The 24005-nt window shown below is 32.1% G+C and overlaps 1 protein-coding gene across 1 annotated transcript; it reads left to right on the top strand.

The window, feature by feature from the left end:
• Window positions 1-689: 689 nt before the first annotated feature.
• On the top strand, window positions 690-23464 carry LOC126746450 (4-hydroxybutyrate coenzyme A transferase). Its single transcript, XM_050454708.1, has 7 exons — window positions 690-1033; window positions 2203-2365; window positions 4445-4583; window positions 4645-4735; window positions 9309-9746; window positions 10536-10766; window positions 23018-23464. The coding sequence occupies exons 1-7, from the start codon at window positions 859-861 to the stop codon at window positions 23200-23202; spliced, it is 1422 nt and encodes a 473-aa protein (XP_050310665.1). The 5' UTR covers window positions 690-858; the 3' UTR covers window positions 23203-23464.
• Window positions 23465-24005: the final 541 nt, after the last annotated feature.

Raw genomic sequence — 24005 nt, 5'->3', positions numbered from 1 at the left:
CACTGTCAACGTTTGACAACTGTCAAATAATTCATCAGCAACAACAAATATCTTATAATTTTTGAGTTTTTGTAAAAATAAACACCTATTCGGGTTCAATTCCCTTTTACATTTTTATTACTGTCGCATTAGTCGCAAGACCTTCGAGTCAGCTGTCACTGTCACCATTTGTCAGCTGTCAAAGCATTTACCAGCCTGCCAGATGGCACCACCAACAACAAATATGTTATAGTATAATTTATTTAATTTAATTTTATATAATTCACCTTCTTGTAAAGGTTCAGTTAATATTAAAGTAATAGATACTTCTCGTTATCGCAAGACTTTTGTGTCAACTGTCAGTCTCAACTTTTGACAGCTGTCAAATAGTTTACCAGCCAATCAGATATCACCACCAACAACAAACTTCTCAGTTTTCATAAAATAAACACCTATTATTCGGTTTCAATTCCCTCTTACTTGTTTATCCTTGCCAATAATCATAAATTACCATATTAAGCCAAATAAATAACTTATTCTGTTAAAAATAACCATAAATTACATAACGTTGGATTATGTACGCCAATGAGTTATCACTGTCACTGTCAACATTTGACAGCTGTCAATTGACCTACCAACCACTAACCAGATGTCACCACCAAAATTGTCATAATAAAAAAAAAAATCTCCAATTAAAACCGAATAAATAAAATTTATTTTTATCATTCCCCCGATTGGGTTCGCCGTATCTGCGATAGCCGGGCCGAGCCTCCACCATCGCGATTTACGTCAGAACAAATAACAAAACTACATAAAAGTACCGTTGCCGCAGTTGTGTTAGAAGTTCCATCAGAGGCAAGTTTGTAGTTAAAGGAGATAATGTCGGTGTCTTTAAGGGGGCTCAGTAAGCTGGGGGGCGCCCTGTCGCCTCTCAAAATGGTCTCAGGTTCCGGCAGAACCTATTTCACGTATGTGAACGAACCCGCCCAAGTTATTAAGGGCAAAGAACCCAAATGGGTCTCCGCCGAGGAGGCTTTTCAAGACCTTAAGTCAGGTGAGTAATTTTACCCTTATCTGAAGTTTCAAGGGGCTTAAGTAGTCACATTTTTATTACATACATAGGTACATAAGTAATTGTCTGTCAAATGGACTTTGGAATTATGTTAATTTATTGCATAAATTCAATGTTTGTTATTGTAGTCTATTTAATGGTAATATTATGATCCTAGATTAATGTGTAATTTTATAATAGGTATTTATATTACATTCCAAAAAGTGGCTCTAATAAATAGACATTAGGAGCCAGATTACCCATATGTAGGCCCTTATTGCTGTTGGCCGAACAATACATAACCTAAGAAAATTGTCTCTATTTTATGTGCGATAGACGCCCAACTTTCCACCTTTGTTTTTATTATATTCTCTGTGTTAATATGTTTAGAGTCATTTGCAATAGTATTTCACTCATTTCAGGAACAAACTAATGCTTAGATTGGAAAAAATACCATGTTCACATCCATCAGATTTTGTAAGGCCAAAAATTTGGTACAATACTGGAAAAATTATGGTTGATTACCATTACCACACTTAGGGTTAAACACCCTCTCACTTTATTCAAGGCTATTATTATGAATTAAATGACAATTTATTATCAACATTCCAAAGACCAATTTTATATCAGCGGCTTTCAATATGGTGACCTTAATATAGTAAGGAGGCTATAAATACATGCAGGTTTTAAAAATATAAACACATAAAATATGAAATTTTTTATTCTATTAGTGTTTCAGATAACTAAATGGTTATTGCATTCTGATATCATGGTGCATACATAAGTTTTATCTGCTCTATTGACTAGGGACTTAATTAGCATTAAAGTGTTTACTCAAGACAATTATCAGGCATGAAGTTATATCGAGAGAACTGCTGGATTAAAAACAAACCTATTTTTCATTTTTTAAGCATGTTAAAATTGATTGCATCACGTAAATCGGTTTGGTGAATAAACTGGACCAGTGCCAAACATCATTAAAACACACCAATATAAAATTAAAATGGGGATTTCTTATCGCACTGAAATAAAAAGCATCAGTGTTTCCTTTGTGTATTTATAATAATTAATTGAAGTTCAATGTCCACCACTATCAATGCATTAAGTTGTCCAAACATTCCTAATGATTTTATTGTTAAAACCTCGAAATGAACTTTGTTTTCTTTATGTAGATCAAACAGTATTTGCCCAAGGGGCGGCAGCTACTCCGGTGGATCTGCTTACAGCAATGACCGAAGTAGGCAAGAAGAAAAACTTGAAGAATGTCACTGTATGTCACATGCACACTGAAGGACCCGCCGCTTATACAGATCCTTCGTGTGAAGGGATATTTAGGTTGGTAAGGGCTGACTGATTGTGCTTTTCTTATTTCAGGTTTTTACTAAATTTGAGTCTAAGCTGTAAGAATTTGTCATATTTCAAATTATTCACTGAGAAGTCTTTAGTGAAAAAATTATTGAAATGCCTGGAATAGTTTTTCAATTATCATGCATTAGCCAAAACTGCTATAAATTGTTAAAATTTCCATCCAGGAATATGTTTTATGCATGAAATCTATCCTAAGGGGAATCCCTTCCCCTTGGCATTATCTTAAAAGACTTTTTAAAAAATATGTTAAGGCTCTGGTGGATCACCTTATTTTCAAAATGGGACCATTTCTATAAATCTGGTTCTAACTTGGCAAATTCTTGAGTCACAGGAACTCTTAATAGCTGAAATTATTCCTTATGAAAAGGTTTAACTTTAGGTCAAAACCTTATCCAAATGCCTCAAATAGTTTTTGAATTACCATGCATAGGAGTTGAGTTTTTGTGATTAGATTAGATTAACCTAAACTCTGCTATAGATTACTTAGAGTTTCACTCAAACATGTGTTTTATTTACGGAATTGATCAGCAAGGTTCTCTTTAAACTCTCTAAAAAAATTATAGAAATTCATCATTCGATGGTGTTAGGTTATGCTAGTAGCAACACAGATGAAATATCAAGTACATCTGTCTTGTACATATATTGAACTATATAGGCTTAAATGAAAAAAATCTCCTCAGAGGTAACTAACGTATTTAACTTTTTACATTTTCCAGACAGTTGCAATAATTTTTTATGTCTTTTAATATACTAAAATTATTTTTTATTACTCTTCAAACTTCTTCAATAATTTTCAATTTTGTAGGCATTTTAGGTCATATTTTGCTTTTTTTAGGTCCATTTTCAAGCTCCTGGAAAAATGTTTTATTTCTTCTAGGCAGTTACAATCATTTTTCACGTCTTTTAATAAACCGAAATAATTGTTCATTTCTTGCAAATTTTAGGGGATATTTCTCACATTTTCAGAGCAGTTGATGTATTTTCTTATATGCTTTAAACCTGTGTAATAATTTTTACATTTTTCTGCCATTTAGGGTCACACTGAAGTCGTTTTTTACGCATTTCAAGCTCCTAGAATCGTTTTTTCAGTTTTCATAGGCAGTTACATCTTGTTTGGACAATATAGTAAAAAATGTTTGGAAGTTTTCCTGGATTTTACAAAGGAATTTGACAAGGTTATTCATCACTTGTCATTAAACTATTTATGATATATCCTAAGGGACTGTATTGCATGTTTTTGAGAGTTATCTGGGTGAACATCAATAAATAGGAAAAACAGAAAGTTGGTCAAAAAAAATATGAAAATGGGTGTACCACAAGGAACTGTACTTGGGACCTGTACTTTTTATTATCTATTTAAATTCAATTTTTATTTCCTATGCAGATGATTTTTGAAATTTCTAGAGGGACCTGCACTGAAGTTAGAGAGAGCACAATTATTAGCATTCCAATTAATTAAAAATCTTCTTGAATCATATATTAACGAACTTCATATTAGAAAATTAAGGCACACATTTAAAACTAAATCAAGTCTTAGGAGAGTGCCTTATAAAGTACATGATAACTGTATCTAGGGAAAACTCATTTATCCACTTCAAATTATAGAACCTTATATTTTAAAAGAAAGAAGATACTACAGCAGTATTGTATACTAAAGGACCTCTTTTTGTATATTCTGCATACTTATTTGTTTATAAAAATTACAAAGTAAATCTACTTTTAAATAGGAATACAAGTTTAAGATGAGTTAAATATTTTCTATTAATTCTATACCATCAAATATAAGAAACATTACAAAGGTAAGAAAGGTTTGCTTCAGCTGTAAAATATGTATTTCAAATAACTACAAAAATTCGCAGTATTATTTTAATCATGTTAGTATCTAGGACAATACAGAAATTAATACTAAAATAAAGGGTTTAGTTCCCTAGGTGCACTTAGCGTATTAGGTATTTGATGTCAAAGGCTAAGAAAGCCCTAAGTTAATAATTCTTTACGGTTATTTCTTAAAAAAATATATCATCTCCTCATATCAATCCGTTGCAGGTCATTTTCCTTCTTTATGGGAGGTAATGTGAGAAAAGCAGTGGCAGAAGGTCGAGGAGACGCCGTTCCAATCTTCTTATCAGAGATCCCCCAGTTGTTCTACAAAGGTATCGTTAAACCGGACATTGCCGTGATCCAAGTAAGCTTCTCGCCAACATTGATAAATCGAAAAGGCACGATTTTTTTTTTTTTTTAATTAGGTTTCTCCACCAGACGAGCACGGTTTCTGCAGTTTGGGCACCAGCGTGGACTGCGTTAGGGCGGGCATGACACATTCCAAAATCATCGTAGGTCAGTAAAATTAAAGTTTAGAAACTAAAGTCTTATGTGCAGGATTAGTAGTAGGAAATTGTTCGGTAACGAGGAATTTGATTAAATAGTTCATGTTTTCTAAATACAAAACACTCGAGTCAAACTCACAGACAAAGAGGTAATTTGTAAAATTGTAAAAGTAGTTTTTGCATTATAGACAGTTAAAACTTGGTTTTTTTCATCTTTAAGAGTGTACAGGGCCATAACTACTTGTCTTAGGATAAAATAATTTTTACATCTTAACTCTTTAAGATGTGTTTATTGAAGGAAAAAAATGCTACTGTCACTTGTCTTTGTTTTTCCTTAAAATGTCAAAAAAAAATTGATGGTTAACATAGCTAAATGTATCTATGTTATGAGGTTGATCTTAAAAAGTTAAGATAATAATGTGAAGATCATTTTATCCTATAACGCCTCTTAAAGCTGGAAAATGTCGATTTTTATCTGTCTCTAATTCAACAACTACGTCATCAAAGTATACCCATAATACGTCAAATTGTTTAAATTTTGATGCAAAGAATCAAAAAATTAAATATGCTATGACACCCTATATACACTTCCTACCTTCTAATAAAAATACACTACTTTGTGGTTAAATCTATCTTAAAAACAAATACATCTCAAGGAACACACAATACTAGTTAAATAAAGGTTCATTTTTGGTTTACAGCAGGTGTACATTTTTGGTTATTATGTTTAACAAAAAGGTTTATTACATGCTGATAATATAAAATTATTATGTCCTAAAAGTTAAGCCTTTAAGTATGGTGGAACTTTACATTTATCGTAAATATTTTTTAATAAAAAAAGTTGAATAAAATAAATTAAATTTTTAAATCCTTGTTAATTTTTGAGCTAATTTATATTCTTGATTTTTTAAAATTTGTATATCTTATTTGGTATAATTATTGTGTTCCATGCCCCAACTAGCAATTTTAGTTATGGCTACAACATTGTTTGACTATATTACTTTATTCAAGTAATAAATCGGTAACTGGTACCAAAAAAATATCTTATAAGTTTATGAAGATTTTATGAATTTGCTAAAATCGGAATACTTTTACATTTTATGCAATTTTTAATAAATTATAGACTTCTTATATTCATAGGAGTAAAGAGGAGTGAAAAAAATTATCTACCTTCTTTAAAAATTAAATTTAAATATTTAGACTTGGTATATTTTTTTGTTAAAAGTCATTATTTTAATGAGGCGTTCTTTATTTTCGTCCTATATTGCCTATGTTTAACAGTAAAATTTGCTTCGTTTACATTTTTCCACTCCGGTAAGCGATAATATCAGCTATATTAAATACAATATGAAGTAGATTAACCCCGATACAACGCCATCCCTTAGAATAAAGACGGGCATATAAAATTATTTGTGTTGACAAAGAAAGAGAATCAAAATGTTTGCATAATATTGTCTCAGTAACTTCTTAGTAAGTAGCACTGCACAATTACTACTTTATGACATCCCGAAAACCACTATGGGACGTTAAAAAGAAGTTCCCGGGACGATAGAATTACGTATTTGCTACAGCAAAATCATTCCCAATTTTGGTAAAAAAAGTGGTAACAGAACGGTGCCTAAACGGTTCCCGCGACTAGTAAGCACAACTTTAAAGTATTCTTTATAGTCGCGATTACGTAGCTGTTGCCAAAAATGCTAGTTGGGGCACGTTCACTATGAGATATACAGGGTGTTACTTAAAAGTATGTCATAATTTAAAAGGGACATTCCCGGACCGATTTTAAGTCGAAAAGTTCATATAAACATGGGTCCTAAAATGCTTAGTTTTTAAGATACAGGGTGTTACTTTTTTTTCGTTTTTAATAAATTTTTCAAATACGGTTTAAAATATTGAACTGAATTTTGGATAGGATATTATGGCATAAAAACAAATTTTTTAGATGTTCACCTACTTTTTTTTCGCAACCAGTGGCGTAGCTATGATGAATTTTTAATACAATTTTACAAAAACAATACTACGCCATTGAATTACGAAAAAAATTTATGATTTTATCTTAATTATCAATCAATTATAAACAAAAAATTCCTCTATGACTTTTGCCGTAAATCTTACCGTTTGAAAGTCGCTCAGAGTTACCGTTTTGAAGATATTTGTATTTAAATTATTTAGTGCACCATGCACTCGACCCCGGCTGAATAATTAATATAATCGGGAAATAATATTCGGTTTTTTAAAGTAAGCTATGAGAAAGCAAATGAACTTTAGAGACGCAGTTGTTAGGAAACCGCCATGTTGTTGTTGTTTGTTGATTAGTTTAAAGTTGTCAGAAAATATTTAATTAGTGTTTTCTGTGATTTTGCATCCAGTTTACTGTTTTGTTGAATTTTTAAATTTTTCGTAAGTTGAGAAACAATGCCGAGGCACAATCTTTTTTCAAATGCCGAAATGAGGGATATGTTGTGTGTATATGCGCAGGCAAATTTTAATGGACGCGAAGCCTATAGACGATATTCAGAATTCTATGCAAATCGAAGACAACCTGATTTCAAGATCTTCAAAAATCTTTACGATCGATTAGGAGAAACAGGTACATTTCGTCCTAAACGGAATTCCGCAGGGCGCCCGAAGGTTATAACTCCAGAACAAGAAGAAGAAATTCTGGTCCGCGTGGCTGACAATCCGGAAATAAGTGCAAGACATGCTGCTGCGGCAACTAGAGTAGGCAAGTCATCCATTTGTAAAATATTTCACGAAGAGGGTCTTTATCCGTATCATTTCACTCCTGTGCAAAATATATTAGAAAATGATTTTGCGCCCAAGATAGAATTTGCCCGTTTTTGCCGTGCCCAAATAAATGCCGACCCCATGTTTCTGAATAAGATACTATTTACTGATGAAGCAACGTTTACACGTAGAGGCATTTTCAATTTTAGAAATAAACACACATGGGCATTACAAAATCCACATTCAGTACTCGAACGTCATTTCATATGGTGTGGTATAATCGATAATCATTTATTGGGCCCTTTCGAACTACCGCCCAATTTAAACGGGGAACTCTACCTTGAGTTCCTAGAAACACATTTACCAGATTTTCTCGATGATATTCCGCTGGACATAAGGCAACATATGTATTTCATGCAAGACGGAGCGCCAGCACACTTCTCTAGAGCTGTCAGAGAGTTCCTGAACAACCGTTTTCCTAATCGCTGGATAGGTCGTGTGAGCCAGAGGCGAGTATAGTGGCCGGCGCGAAGTCCCGATTTTAACCCGCTGGATTTTTGTGTATGGGGCTACATGAAGTCGCTCGTTTACAAAGAAATAGTGAATTCCAGAGAAGAACTATGGCAGAGAATTTTATATTCTGCACAAAAGCTACGAAACGAACAATTATTTTTTTAAATTAGGAGATCTTTCAGCAAAAGAACTGTTAAATGTATTGAAGTGAATGGTAGACATTTTGAACAGTTTTTGTCAAAAGCAGGTCTATTTTTTTACTAAAACTCATCACAGTTTCAAAATGGAAAAGTTGTCAGTCGCATAGTTAAGTTTGTTTTCGTTAATGTTATTTTCTTTCAATAGATTTTCTAGTGTCATAGTTATTTTAAATAAAGTTAATTAAATGATAATCCAATTTTTGTCTGCATTATTCTCAATGACTTATACTAAAACATTATTTATGATGTAAAAAATGATTGGTAAAGAGTAACAAGACATTATTGCTTGCTTGGGCTGCTGTACTAAATAATTTGAAGGCAGATATCTCGAAAACGGCGACTTTGAGCGACCCGAAAGTAGTATACCTTTTTTACGTAAAAAATATGAAAAATATATATATATATATATATATATATATATATATATATATGAAGTATTATTTTCAATAAAAACTTAAATACAGTGAAGCACAAAAAAGTTATGACCTTATGAAAGAGAAAAAGATGTCGCAGACAGCGCCCCCTACATTGTACACTCAATTTGTTAAAAAAATGAATTTCTCGACCTAAAAAACACCTAACTACAAATTTTTGTGAAAAAAAGTTAACTTTTGTTAAAGTTATTGGGGAAAAACAAAAAAAAAGTTTTAAGTTTAACACCCTGTATCTCAGTTAATATCAACTTTTGGAAATAGGTAAATATAGTTAAATCGTAATATTTTTACATCAGCAGTCTGTGGTTTTTTCATGTACCATTAATTAGCGGACACCCTGTATATTCTCACCTATAAGTTTTTTTTAATTTCTGGAACAAAACCGTTTTTTATTAAGCCTACCCTTGATGATCCTTTAATACAGGACGAGACACAATCAGAGTCTAATCAGCACCTTGTCTGCGACAACTTAAGAAATTTCGTCTGTGACTTTGACTTTTAGTACTAAGCAGGTCATCTCGTGAAAGTTATTACTAGTTTGTAAGGTCTGATGATGCTTTATTTTAAGCGAAACATGTAACCTTCGGGACATTAAAAAAAACTACTTACGTAGGTCTCTTAGAGATAATGGACGAGTTCTTTCAATCACTTTGACTCTTTTGTGTCTATATTTTCGTTTGTATTTACTTTATAACGACGAGTTTTCCAGCACAAGTAAACCCGAACATGCCAAGAACCTTCGGTGACGGAATAATCCACATCAGTCACGTCGATTACGCGGTGAAAGTGGACACACCGTTACCCAGTCACGGGGCCAAAAAACCCAGCGAGGTAGAAACACAGATCGGTAAGAATATCGCTCAAAACCTGGTCGAAGACGGTGCAACGTTACAAATGGGCATCGGATCGATTCCGGATGCGGTTCTATCCGAACTGATCCACCACAAGGACTTGGGCATCCATTCGGAGATGTTTGCCGGTGGTGTGATCGATTTGGTCAATCGCGGTTGCATTACCAACAATAAGAAAACGATTCACAAGGGCAGGATCGTGGGATCTTTTCTTATCGGCACGCAGGAACTGTACGATTTTGTCGACAATAATCCGCAGATTGAGATGTTGGTCGTCGATTATGTCAATAATACTGGTAAGGAATTTTATTTAGAATCTCTTAATGCCTCTGGAAAACCTCTGGGGGAACAGAGGTTTTTAGCACCAAATTTTGAAATAGTACAACATTCTGTTAATATTTTGTTGTTATTATTATCTTTCATTTATTTAGTCAAAAAAACTAATACAATTTGCCAATTACTACATCAAACATACACAAAACAGTCAAAAATATTATATATGTACAGTGTTTTCTTTTCTCCATTACTCCAGTAGCGCAAATTATGTTTGTTGACATTTCCATGTTTTAGTCTATAAAATTAATCATTATTTCACAAAACTCAATTCTTTTATCAAAATCGTCATTAAAAAGAATTTGCATTTTATAGGGGTGAAATTGATGTAATTGTAGTAGTGCTTTCCTTGACACACTGCGACGTGAGCTTCCAGTTGTGTATCTAAAACACGACGATTGCTTCTTTTTTTGTTTGCAACCCAACCTTAGCGGTTAATTATAAAATTTTATATTTATGATTTAATTGACTATTAGGATATCTTGCGTTAAACAATGCTGTCGTTCTTCTTGCACATCTTTGACTTTCCACGTAAATAAGAATAATTTCCGTCCTTTGCTCAACCTTGAAATCTTATACAGGGGCAGAATATAAAGGGTGATACCTTTTCAAATTGGCACCTTGTATATGAAATGTCAAAAATAATAAACAAAATGTCTTTATATATCAAAAATGAAATTACTTCAAACTGATTATCATTTTTTTCGTCATGACCTATCAATTATTTAAAAAAAGGAAATCTCGTTTTTCAGGCATCATTTCGAGAAATCCACGTATGACGGCCATAAACTCCGCAATCGAGGTGGATCTTACCGGGCAAATTGTCTCGGATTCGATCGGGACCCGCATGTATTCCGGATTCGGGGGACAAGTCGATTTTATCAGGGGGGCTGCCGAAGGTTTCGATGGAAAAGGAAAACCGATTATCGCCATGCCTTCCATTAGTAAGACGCACAGCAAAATCGTACCGTGCATTAAAGAAGGTACGTATTAAAAAAAAACACTCTGTAGAGTCTCCTTTTCATGTTTACATGTATTTAACAAGGTGAAAATTAAACTCAAACTCTCATAAGTGCACCATCTATGTGTTGGGTTACGCGTTATGCCTTGACTCCTCATCAGACCTAAATAAAAACAAGTATAGTCGCTTAGCTCCTATACTTTTGGTCCGTGGGGAACAGTTTGGAACCTTTAGGTCTTGTCTGTGAATGGCTGTAAAGAAATTCTTAAAAAAAAACCAAAAATTATCAGGTGTACCAACGTTTATATGCCAAGGAAAGAGATGACCAGTGGTTGGGGTATCATGCTTCAAAGAACCATAATTTGTTATATAGTCGCGTTGTGTGTCAATATACTGTCTTATATTTTAAATATCTGTCAAAATATATTAATTGTATCCTAAATAAAGCCTGAATACCAAATTACAACAGAATCGGACCAATAGCAAAAAAGTAACGGTAGTCACGTGACCTAGGCTGAAACTCAAATGTCAGTTAAGTATCTGTCATAATTTATTAGTTGTATCCTAATTAAACCATAAATACCAAATTCAGAAAAAAGTTCCCATAAGGGTTTATTTATTGGAATAGAACAAACGGGATTTTACGTCAATTTTTTTTTATTTTACTTTTTTATTTTTAAAAGTAATTGTAATAAAATATGAAAAGATTTAACACGAAAAAATTAGTAATAAAAAAAACATCAACGAATTGAATCGAAGCTATAGAAGTCGAGATATTAGTAAAAATGTAAAAAAAAAATAAAAGAAATCTCGTTTTTGCCCACGGTACAATTTTTTTTCTTAAAATTAAAATCGACAAATCATAATGTAATCCCTATGATGGCAATTTCCAGTAAAAAAAACCCAAGAAAAAAAAAATTTTTTTGCTCCAAAATCGAAAGGGGTATAGCCATGAAAAATTTGGAAAAAATGGTTTTTATTTTTTTCTAAATAAACTATAACTCTGACAACTTTTTGTCTTGAACAAAAGTTTTCGGGAATATTACGAGGTATCCGAATGTTAAAACGAATTGATTCTAGCTATCCCAGAATCGGAGAAAATTGTAAAAAACTATTAATCATAAATATCGAAATATCAAGAGCCCTATGGAAAAACTTTAATTTTTTATTATTCTATCTTGTACTACTTCAAGATACCTTTCAAAATGGTTATTATCGATTTGACTCTAAAATGAACAGAAAACCTATTTATTTGCATTTATCGATTTTCAAACAAAATCCGGCCCAAAATGAAAATTTTTCAAAACATGCTCCAAATTCAAAATTTCTTTTTTCTGGCTAAAGACCATTCAAAAAGTAATGAAAAAGTTTTATGACAAAATTTTTCAAAATCTATAATAATGCTACAATATTACGAAAGAAGATAAGTTCCCTTTAAAGCCTATGTATTCGAACCGATGATATTTTAATTTTTTTTTTGAAGGCAAATTTACGAAATAATTTAACTAATTAAGATAAAAGGAATAGGGTAATACAAAATATTATCTATAAATATATACATATCATCTAATAGCAGATTTCAATCAAATAGGAAATTTTGATAGTCACGTGACCCTAGAACTCAATATTTTAAAATTTTGTAAAAAATCAACAATTGCATCCTAAATTCCAAATTTCAACCCATCTAATATAATCATCTAATAGCAGATTTCAATCAAATAGGAAATTTTGATAGTCACGTGACCCTAGAACTCAATATTTTAAAATTTTGTAAAAAATCAACAATTGCATCCCAAATTCCAAATTTCAACCCAATCGGATCAGTAGCAAAAGAGTTATGAAAGTCACGTGACTTTAAAATATAATTTGTCAAATATCTGTCAAAATGTAATAATTGTATCCTAAATGAAGCATAAATACAAAATTTCAACCCAATCGGACCGATAGCAAAAAAGTTACAATAGTCACGTGACCCGGAAGTCAAATGTCAAATATTTGTCAAAAATTAATAATTGCATCCTAAATAAAGCCCAAATACCAAATTTGCACCCAATCGGACTCATAGCAAAAAAGTACCAATAGTCACGTGACCTGAAAATCAAATGTCAAATATCTGTGAAAAATTAATAATTGCATCCTAAATAAACCCCAAATACCAAATTTCAATCAAATCGGACAAATAGGAAGAAAATTAAGGTAGTCACGTGACCTTAAAAAATAGTAATGTCAAATATCTGTTAAAATTTCTTAATCTTATCCGAAATAGGTACTAGGTACCAAATTTCAACCAAATCGCACCAATACCAAAAAAGTTATGATACTCGACTAACCTTAAAAATCAATAATTTCAAAAAATTTTTATTTATATCCCAAAAGCAATGTTTAAGAATTATTAACATATATTAATAATAAACTAAATAGTAAAAACTCACCTAATATCGAAATTTTTATTTTAAATTAAATAGATCATTACGACTGACCCGTGTATATATTCGAATAATTTTAATAAAATAATCGGGCAAATTTCATTTCGTCTCACCCCGGTATAAAACCACTGACTTTTCAAAAAAACGGCATTTTTCGAAGACGTCAAAATGTTTGCCGAATTTTCCTGGCCGCAATACACAATTTCCCCAATTGATATGCACAGATTCGGAAGGCCCATTCATTTTCTGATTCGGTGCTTCCTTTCCCTGATCGTTTCCGGTTCATTTTCATTCATAATTTTACAAAAAACCCAACCAAGTCCCGGCCATCTGTCACGAGCAAAAAATTTGTACCCACCATGCGTCAAAGTATTGTTCCCACTAGCCATTTCTTTAGAGTTTAGGTTGAAACCTCCAATTACCTGCAAAAACGCAAAAAAATGGACTTTTTTCATAAAATCGCATTTTTCGGGTACTTGTACTATCGCTGGAACCCTGAAATTTTAGTATGTGTTGTAAAACAAAATTTCGGATCCTTTAGATGTTGTTTGATCTTTTCACCATGTACAGGGACGTGGCAAATGAATTAAACGCGAAAATTCGAATTGCTCAGAACCTATTAATGTTGGAAGATTGTAATTTTACACAAATAATGGGGTTATTAAAGTATTTAATCCCTGAGAACATAAATGGTCCAGGTGCCACCACTTATTAAATAAAATGTGATTTTCAGGTCTGACCTTCATGGGTAAAGTTCATTATTGCTCGCCCTGTATGGTTCCCAAAAATTTCGGTTATATGGCATATAAAAGGTAAAGGATGAAGAAAAAAAAAATTTTCCCAAAATAAGTATCGTTTGGCAGAAAATTCCAAAAAACTGAAAATGCTAGAACTCGTAAAATAAATTTTTTACAAAAAAAAGCTCCAAGTATGTTAAATCTCTTATAAAACGAAGTCTTTTCGCCGAAACACTTTTTTTATAAAAATTTTTTTTTAGCCTCTGGAGAAGTTTGAATTTTTTTTTAGTCACTTTTGTTCGCTTATAATTACTCACCCTGTATACCGATCTGGCCCAAAAAGTATACAGACACGTAAGCCCCAAGAACCCATATATCCTGAAAATTTCAGCTCGATTAAACGCTTTAAAATTGAGATCTCGTGAGCAACTCGATTTTTACCAATTTTTTTACGAATTTTTGACTTTGAGACAGTACCGCTCCGTTTGGTGGTTCCGGAAAAAAAATTCGTTTACGGATCCATCATTCCCAATGTATTGAGAGACCCTATGCCAAATTTCATCGTTTCGCTAGCCATACAGCCAAAGATATGAATTTTTATTTCCAAAAAAAGACGATTTTTCGGGCCCGACGTGGCGTGCATAATATAGTCTGCGACTATATAACTAGATAGTTATGGTTAAACACTAATTTACAGGAAGAAATACCTCATATTATCAAAAAAAAACATTTCTGGAAACATTGTTAAATTAAAATATCATCTACAATAACCTGTATCGTTATTGCCTAAAATATGAAACTTAAAAAATTGAATATTACTAATTACTATTTCTTTATAACAAATAAAAATAAAATAGTTTTTAAAAACTGCCAAAATTCAAAGAGCTAACCTTGTTTCCAAACCGGATTGGAAAGAATTTAATAAGGTCTTCCTATCAAATTACGAGACAGTTTTACCACTAACCAAAACTCTTTATTTTTACTCTCGACACGTGTTTCGCTAAAGATGTTATCATCTTCGGGATTGAAACTCGACTAAAACTTCTTCTATACTAATGATGTAACTGGGTTTCCTAAAAGATTTCGTAACTTGATTGAACTTTGATAGACCATTCTAAGCCTTTGAAAACCCTATCAAAGCCTCTAGTCAAGATAGGATTGTATGGTATTGCAACAAAAGTTTGCTTATTTTCATCTTTTTGAAATGTGGTAGAGTTTTTAACATTCATTTCAAAAAGACCACATTTCAAGAAGAAATCTTTTAGAAGACCCCAAAGTTTACGTAAAAACCAATGGAAAGTCTGTGATTTATGAGATTAATTGCAACGATTATGATAAGAAGTACATAGGACAAACCAGAAGATCAATTAATGTCAGATAATAGATAATTAAATTACTTAAACTAGTAAATTTTGGATTCAGGATTTTTGGGGTATGTCCTTCTAATAATATATTTATTATGCTTTATGCAGGTCAAGGGTCTTATTATGCTGTTAGGGGTTCATTTAGTTTTAGGGTTAATATAATTTTAATTTGCATTATAAATTATCCTGTTCTTGTATATGTCAGGTTTATTTCAATACTTCATGATAAATTAAAAAAAAAAATATTTGATTGTTTATTAGTAGCGATTTCAATTTTAAGTCAAGTTTTATTATTGTTATTATTGTTATTGTTATTGTTATTGTTATTGTCATTATTATTATTATTATTGAATTGAGAGGGTTTAATTATGGTAATTAGGATAAGGATAAATTTTAACAAGTTTTATGACGAAAGTTCTTGAGCAATATGTTTATAATAAATTAAAAAAATAAATAATATCTCTTGGGGGCATAATATAATATAATATGGAATACTTTTGGAATATTATTATTTTGTTTACATCTGATTTTTGGCGCGGTAGGAAGTGGATAAAACTTAGAGACCATCAGGCCACATTTTTTTCTTATTATATGTTTGCATATTACCATATAGTCGACTGTTTTTTTTGTGCACTTTTTTGTGGAATGACATGGAATTTGGAGGGATGGGGCGGTGGGGCGGTTTGGCACGGGTTGGAGTGGCGAAGGGTTGACGTATACAATGGGGGATAGTTTTGAAATCCCGTAGGATCGGCAATCTGAGGCCAAATTCAGTGTTGCTCATTTAAATCTTCGCTCCATAAAAACCGGTTTCGATGAATTTCTAAATTATGCCAGTGAATATGACTTTGATATTTTGGGAGTTACAGAGACTTGGCTTACACCAGATGATGATAGCTTGATTTTTAACATACCTAATTATAATTTTATAAGGAAAGATCGGAATGGGCGGAGTGGCGGGGTTGGTATTTATGCAAAGAAAGTCATTAAGTTCTCTTTAGTAACATTTCCCCATATAACTGATGAGTTTGAGTATTTAAGTATAAGGTTTATTGCAAATAAAAGAAATATTTTATTAGTAAATATGTATAGGCCACCCTCTTCTAGCATGCCTACATTTCTTGAACTTGTTGAAGATATTTTTACTATATCTGTTCCATGCTATGATAGTATAATTTTTATGGGGGACTAGATTTACTTAGACCAACTGCAGCAACTCAAAACTTTAAGTATCTTTTGGAAGTATTCGATCTTCGGCAACTGATTAATAACCCTACTAGAATCAACAATCGGTCTAATACCCTTATTGACGTCATTGTAGCTAGCAGTAACATCGAGTGTCTTAGCTCTCAATCTACCTGTATATCGGAGTCCATATCTGATCATAATCTAGTTCAAGCGATTTTAAACTTACCAAAATCTAAATTATGTAAAAAAGTTGTTAGGTCCAGGGACTACAATAGTATTAACATGACTTCATTTGGGGAGGAGGCCCAGCAGCTACAGTGGCATAATATTTATTATATTTCTGACATTAATCAAAAAGTGTCATTACTTAGCAATAATATTTCCTATTTAATAAATAAACACGCTCCGTTTAAAACAAGACTATATAAGGATAGACCATTTATGCCGTGAATCACAAGTAATATTAAACATCTAATTAAATTAAGAGACAAAGCTCGGAAAAAATATACTCGACAAAAAACTCTCGTGAATTTGTCATATTACAGGCAATTAAAGAATTATACTAAACACGCAATTAATCGCGAAAAAATTACTTTTTTCAAGCAAATGTCTATAGAAAAGGGTAAAGAATTTTGGAACAAAGCAAAAAAACTTAATTTTACTAAAAAAAAGATTGACCCTATTCCTGAAAATCTCAGTTTACCCGAGGACTTAAATAATTTTTTTTTGAACACCGTGGGCCCTACTAATTCAACATCATTAGAAAAACTTAACTTTTATAATTCAAATACATTAAGTCACTTTGAGACGGAATTTAATATAAGTCTTATAACTGAAAATAAAACTGTCGATATTATAAATAAAATAGGGTCAAATGCAATAGATGGTGATGGAATTTCCATTAGAGATCTTAAACTATGTCTTCCTTTTTGTCTTAAGCCATTAGTCAATATTTTAAATTCCTGCATCTTAGAAAACCAATTCCCCGATGATTGGAAAAAAGCGATACTCATTCCCTTACCAAAAATACCTTGTCCAACAGATTATAAAGACATTAGGCCAATAAGTATTCTGCCTGTCATTTCAAAAATCTTAGAACGTCACGTATATAACGAAATAGCTGACTATGTTTATAATTTAAAAATTATTCCTGATCGCCAGTCAGGATTTCGTAAATCTTATAGTACTATAACAAGTCTTATCAGTATTGTTAATGATATCAGGTTTAAAGAGGATTCAAAGGAAATAACTTGCCTAACTCTTTTAGATCTAAGTAAAGCATTCGATACCATAGATCACCAAATGCTTTTGGCAAAACTGCACTATTATGGTTTTTCAGCAAATGCCATAAATTTTTTTAGCTCTTATCTTAAAGATCGGTTACATTGTGTCCGAACGGTGAATGATGGTGAATTTAAATTTTCAAGGTTTTTGTCATTTAAAAAAGGGGTGCCTCAGGGTTCCATATTAGGCCCCTTACTTTTCTCTTTATATGTTGCTGATATGAATCAGTGCATCGAAAATTCTAAGCTGCACCAATTTGCTGACGACTCCCAAATTTATAATTCTTTTAAAATATCAGACGTTCAGGTGGCACAGAATAAAATTAACGCCGACTTAAATCAGATTGCTTTATTTGCTGAAAAACATAACCTCAAAATAAATGCTTCAAAGTCATGTGCAATGTTTTTTTCACAAAATAAAAGTCATCTTCTAGATTGCATGGAAAATTTTAAAATTAATATTAATGTAACAGCTATACCAACCGTTGCGGAAAAACGTAATCTAGGGGTTATATTCGATTCAAATCTCAGCTTTGCCTCCCACATTAAGAACAAAATTAAAATTGCTTACGGTCGTTTAAAAAACTTATATCAATACAAAAATCAGTTACCATCAAACACCAAATATTTGCTTTGCAATTCGCTTGTACTGTCTTTGGTGGATTATGCGGACATTGTGTATGGCGACTCACTAACCGTATCTCTGTCAAGGACGGTGCAGAAACTGCAAAATAGTTGTATGCGTTTTTCCTTTAATATATCGTATAGAGACCACATTACTCCTTATCTAAATTCACATTTTATATTAAATATGAGAAATAGAAGAAAGTGTCATATGTATAATTTAATTTACAAAATAATTAAATCAGGTCAGCCGCCATATTTAAGAGACTTATTTTTTCACCATGATTATATACACAATATAAGAAATCCAAACTTAATTAGAATTCCATTTCATCGAACATCAGGTTTTAAAAAATAATTCCAGTATGTAGGCATTCATATGTGGAACAAGTTACCGGATTACATTAAAAATAGTTCACCAAAGAAATTTATTGCATATGTTAAAGAAATCCGTCTTAATTCTCAACTAACATAGGCATTTTAACAAATTCACACCACCAAATTTTTATTAAAAATATAATTTAATTATTTTTATTTAATTGCAACCATATTATTTTTGAGTTCTTACTTTTTAAATCAACACTGGTCTTGTTGATCTTGCAGGCATAAAAATAAAATTTTAAATGGTTCATTTTGGAATATCTATTCATTTTTGCGTCGTGTTGCCCTGGTTTTCCAGCCTCGGCTCGTGTTTTTTGCCGCCCTTCCTCCTCGCTGTCTATTGCACAGATGGTACCTATATTATAGTATATGATATAGTAAATTATTACACTATATTTTTTTTTTGTTTTTAGCTTTTATATGTTTTTAGGGTTTAATGACTTATTTTCTTAATAATTATAATTGGGAAAGTCTTTATTCTTCTTTTAGTTGTAATTAGGTTAGTATGTTTTAACGGTCTGAGCAGCACATCGTGTTATGTGATCGTGTATGTGTTATCGGTTGTTTTTATAATCGCAGTTCAGTCCGCATTACTCTTAGCATTGTGTAAATTCTTGTAATAAAAAAATGTAATTTTCAAAGTGTTGTGTTCATTTGTAAAGTGTTAATAAAAGTCTTTTGAATTTGAATTTGAAATAACAATAGAAAATTAGATGAATACGAAAATTTAGCAATATTCAAAAATCAAAAAAACATTCTTAACAGGGATAAAGGTCCAATCCCTTATAGTCAATTATATAGTTTAGTGTTTAAGATTTGTTCGGCCATGCTTCATTGCTTTTTCCGCTCTATTAGTTACATCATTAGTATATAAGGAGATTTGTAAGTAGTTTTATCTTATTTATGTTATGTTGTTATTAGTTATCTTGTTTTATTTATTTATTAGTTTTAGCATCTTCTCCCGAAGACTAACATCGTTAGCGAAATACGTGTCGAGAGTAAAAATAAAGAGTTTTGGTTAGTGGTAAAACTGTCTAGTAATCTGAGCGTCACACCAAAGGTTCCAACCACAGGCCTATAAGGTCTTCCTTTCCACCATCAACCATCTCATTTTAATAAAAAATAGTAATATTTAAAAAGCGATTTTTTTTTTAAAACTTAAAACATAATATTTCATAGTAGGCGATAACAAATTGACATGTCTTATGTTTTCTTGTAGTGTTTTTTATTGTTTTATTCATTTTTTGTATGTAAAACTAACTAATTTATAGCAGAGATTCAAGTTTAAGTGTAAATAGGTATTAAGTTTAAAAAAATCGTCTTGAATTCCTCTGATAATCCCAATTTCTTTTTATCCTGTAGTTTAGCCATAAAATTCATTCAAAACTAATAACATTATACAATTTTTATTGACCTCGCCACATACACACGGGTTTGCTTCCTTTAAGTTGTTATATGTATAGAATATTCTCCCTTCCACTAATTAAAAAATCTTTTTATAAATAATGTGGTATAATTAAGGAGCTTGCAGTTAATAAGGGGTTCCCTTCTTCAAATTCATAAATAAATATAAATTACCATATTTTACATTTAAATTTAATAAAATCAGATCATTAACATTTTTCGATTCGGTATCTCTTTAAATAAAAACAACCATAATCTTACAATAACCCTTAAAACTGGAAACACTTTGAAAAAAATACCTGCTAAACACAAAAGATAACAATTTGAAATCTGGGGTGTACTCCTTGAATTGTGCAGAGTGTTTCGCTGTGTTGTCAGAATTTCCACTAGGGTGAAAGAATATATGAAGGATATACAGTATTGGCCATAAAAATTGGAACTTAAAATTTTTCCAATGTTTTAAATTTATATTTTATTTTTGTACATCCAATCAATAAACATATTTATAAGTAGACAAAAAAAGCATACTTTAAATTTTTGTGCTGGACAAAATGCTTGGAACTTTTTTTTATAAAAGATGTATTTTACAGGCAGTCTTTGACACACCAGTGTGCAAGTGGGTTCTTTTTATTTATTTTATTTTGTGTTACCATGGGAAAAGGCAAGGCCTATTCGCAGCGACATTCGCCAAAGAATTTTAGATTTTTACAATCAGGGTGTTAGGCAGCGTAATATTGCTCAAAGACTCAACGTTCTTAAGAACACCGTGTCACGGATAATTAAGAAATATCGTATATTTGGAAATGTGGTACCAGGTAAAAGCACTGGAAGACCTAAAGCCACGACTGCCCGTGTAGATAGACGAATTTTAAATATTTCCCAGAATGACCCATTTTTGTCATCCTCCAAAATTTTACAAAAATTAAATGAAGGTGAGCCTTCCAATATCTCTGCGGTAAGAAGGCGATTGTGTTCTGGTGGACTTAACAGCTACAGACCTGCTGTGGAAGAAAAATGTCAAGTTACGCCTACAATTTGCAATGGATCATCTTAACTGGACTGTACAAGAATGGAAAAAACTGCTATTCAGTGACGAATCTAAGTTCAGTCTGTTTTCCGGTGATGGAATACTTCATGTAAGACGACCGAAAGGTGAAAGACTGAAGAAAAAGTTTATCCGACCTACGGTTAAACATGGAGGTGGTAATGTGATAGTATGGGGATGCTTTTCTTGGTATGGTACTGGGCCAATACATAAAATTGTGGGGAAAATGGATCGATTTATGTATCGGGATATTTTGCGAAATATAATGGAGCCTTACACATTTGAGTCTATGCCAGTAAATTTTGTATTCCAGCATGATAACGATTCAAAACATTCGTCAAAATTGGTAAAAGAATGGTTGGACCAAGAAAAGATCACAGTTTTAAAGTGGCCGGCCCAGAGTCCAGACTTTGAAACCCGATTGAAAATTTATGGGAACATTCGGGCATCTGAAAGAGTCAAAAATGCTGATGAACTATTTCATAAGCTTGTTGAAGCCTGGACTCACATTGCCAGACAAATAATTGAAAATTTGATTGAATCAATGCCCAGAAGAATGCAGGCAGTAATTAATGCTAAGGGTTACCATGCCAAATATTAATTATAATAATATGGTTTCAATAAGTTATGTTTTATGTCGTTTTTGAATAAAAATCATTTAGTTCCAAGTATTTTGACCAGCTTTTTTTAAATTTTTATTCCGAACTGCTACTGGTGCTGAATTTTTGTCCACATTTAAATTAATTAACACTAGTTTTTCGTGTACAACAACTTTATAAAAGAAAATAAAATGCTAATTAAAAGGTACACAAAATATAATAACTTTTCAAAAGTTTCAACTATTATGGCCAATACTGTATATGTTCGTACAGAAAGAAACTACGAAATTAGGATCTTTCTGATATAATGCAAATATCTTAAATTCTTCGCTAACTTTCATTAAAAAGGCATGGAATTCTGCCAATGGGTCCTCAGAATTTAATACATATAACATTTCAGTCTTCCAGAGCAATCTGGGAAGACCTATTTAAATTTCTACAGTATTTGTATGGTATTTGTAACATTACATTGTATTTGTTCAGGATCATAATTATAGAGGACACAATCCAGTAAATCTGCAGTGCAAAAATATTTTTTAATAAGAATTAATTTAATAATAATTAATTTTTTTTGTGAAAAAAACAAAAACTTACAAATTTTGGAAAACACTAAAATAGATATCCAGTAAAATTATTCTAAGAATGTGTGTACAAATTTTAAAAACTTTATCTGGTTAACTTTTTGAGTTATAGAAGCTTTATGGAGTTTTTAGAAAAAAATTATTTCTTTTGAATTTTCTTTTCTAAAACTTGTGCATATTTTAACTGAATTTCCTCAGTTCATCAACATTTGACAGACTTATGAGAAAAACCCCAGTCAAGGGCTTATCAATCCGATTCTAAAAATGCCATTTTTATATTAACTAAATGAGTCTTGATTTGAGATACCCAACGAAAAAACCCAATTTTTTAACGTAAATAATTTTTTGTCAATTTTCATTCGCATAAGCTAACTGTTCCGCGGAGATTCACGACTAGCCCGACCCAGAGCGAGATATTAAAAAGTAATTTATACATATGTGATTAACATTAAAACTAGTTATAGCTAGTCGATTAGGTAAGGCGAAACGCGTAACCCTTCAAATTTATGAGACCTTGAGTTTAATTCTCTCTTTGTTATAATATATTTAAGTCGCTGAGAATAATGTACAAGTTGATGATGCAGAGACGAAACCTCAGATTTCCATGATTTACGGATCATAAAAAGCGACATTTTCCTTAGGTGCTGGTGTCGTAACGACAAGGGCCCACGCCCACTACGTGGTAACCGAATACGGGATCGCCTACTTGTTCGGCAAGTCGATAAGACAAAGGGCCCACGCCCTAATTAACATCGCCCATCCTGACCATCGGGAAAATCTGGAGAAAGCCGCCTTCGAACGCCTTAAATGCATGCCGTCGCCTTAAATTATACTCAACTGCCTCACCTCCCCGATTTACTTTTTCAATACTTAAGCAGCAATAACACCGGACGAGTTAAGTTTCTTTTTTTGTTTTTTAAAGAAGTTTTTCAGGGCTAATTAATAGCCTGAAGAAATATACGCTGTTAGGTTTTATAAAATGGTTATTAAGCAATTAGCCTCTAGTTTTATAGTGATATACGTAAGTCTAAAAGTCGGTTGCCTCATATTTCTATGTTTTCAATAAATAATAACATGTTTGTATAGAAGGGAACGCGTTTTATTTCATTTTCAACATTGCCATAGGGTTGCCAAATTTATTAAATTTGGTCAGTGTTGTACGCTGTAAATTGACTATCGGGAAAGTCAATCAGGCATTTATTGTCGTATTTCTTGTTTGTTTGAAGGGATGCTTTGATAAATCCTGTAATGCGGGCTACAGGCGTTCATGTAGACTGGACAAGTCTGCATGAACGTATGTAGGAATAGACTTGCACAAGTGGCATGGACTTGAACAAATGTCGTTCATGCTCCGCTGATTTGTGCAAGTGTACATGACCGTGTGTATGAAACGTGCGAAGTTGGGTTAGGTTTTTTTGTTTTTGTTATGTTTTGCTTGCTGTTTGTTAAGAAGTTATATTAAAATGGCCAGTAATAAAAGAACGCGTGAAGTATTGGAGGAGTTCATCTCCATTTATCGAGAATCTCTATGTTTATGGCAAATTAAATCAAAGGACTACCGTAATAAAAACAAAAGGGAAGCCTCATATAAAAGTTTAATAAACAAATTGATGAAGAAGCAAACCGTGA

The sequence above is a fragment of the Anthonomus grandis genome, chromosome 17 (assembly GCF_022605725.1).
Source record: "Anthonomus grandis grandis chromosome 17, icAntGran1.3, whole genome shotgun sequence".
Classification (NCBI taxonomy): Eukaryota; Metazoa; Arthropoda; class Insecta; order Coleoptera; family Curculionidae; genus Anthonomus; species Anthonomus grandis.
The sequence above is the reverse complement of the archived record's forward strand: the minus strand, read 5'-3'. Positions and strand labels throughout refer to the sequence as shown.

Bases quoted from the DNA above. Each gene is read 5' to 3' on its own strand.
- LOC126746450 (XM_050454708.1), top strand. From the start codon at position 859: ATGTCGGTGTCTTTAAGGGGGCTCAGTAAGCTGGGGGGCGCCCTGTCG. The intron at 4,736-9,308 runs GTCAGTAAAATT...CGAGTTTTCCAG, and splicing joins ACATTCCAAAATCATCGTAG to CACAAGTAAACCCGAACATG. The intron at 9,747-10,535 runs GTAAGGAATTTT...CTCGTTTTTCAG, and splicing joins CGATTATGTCAATAATACTG to GCATCATTTCGAGAAATCCA.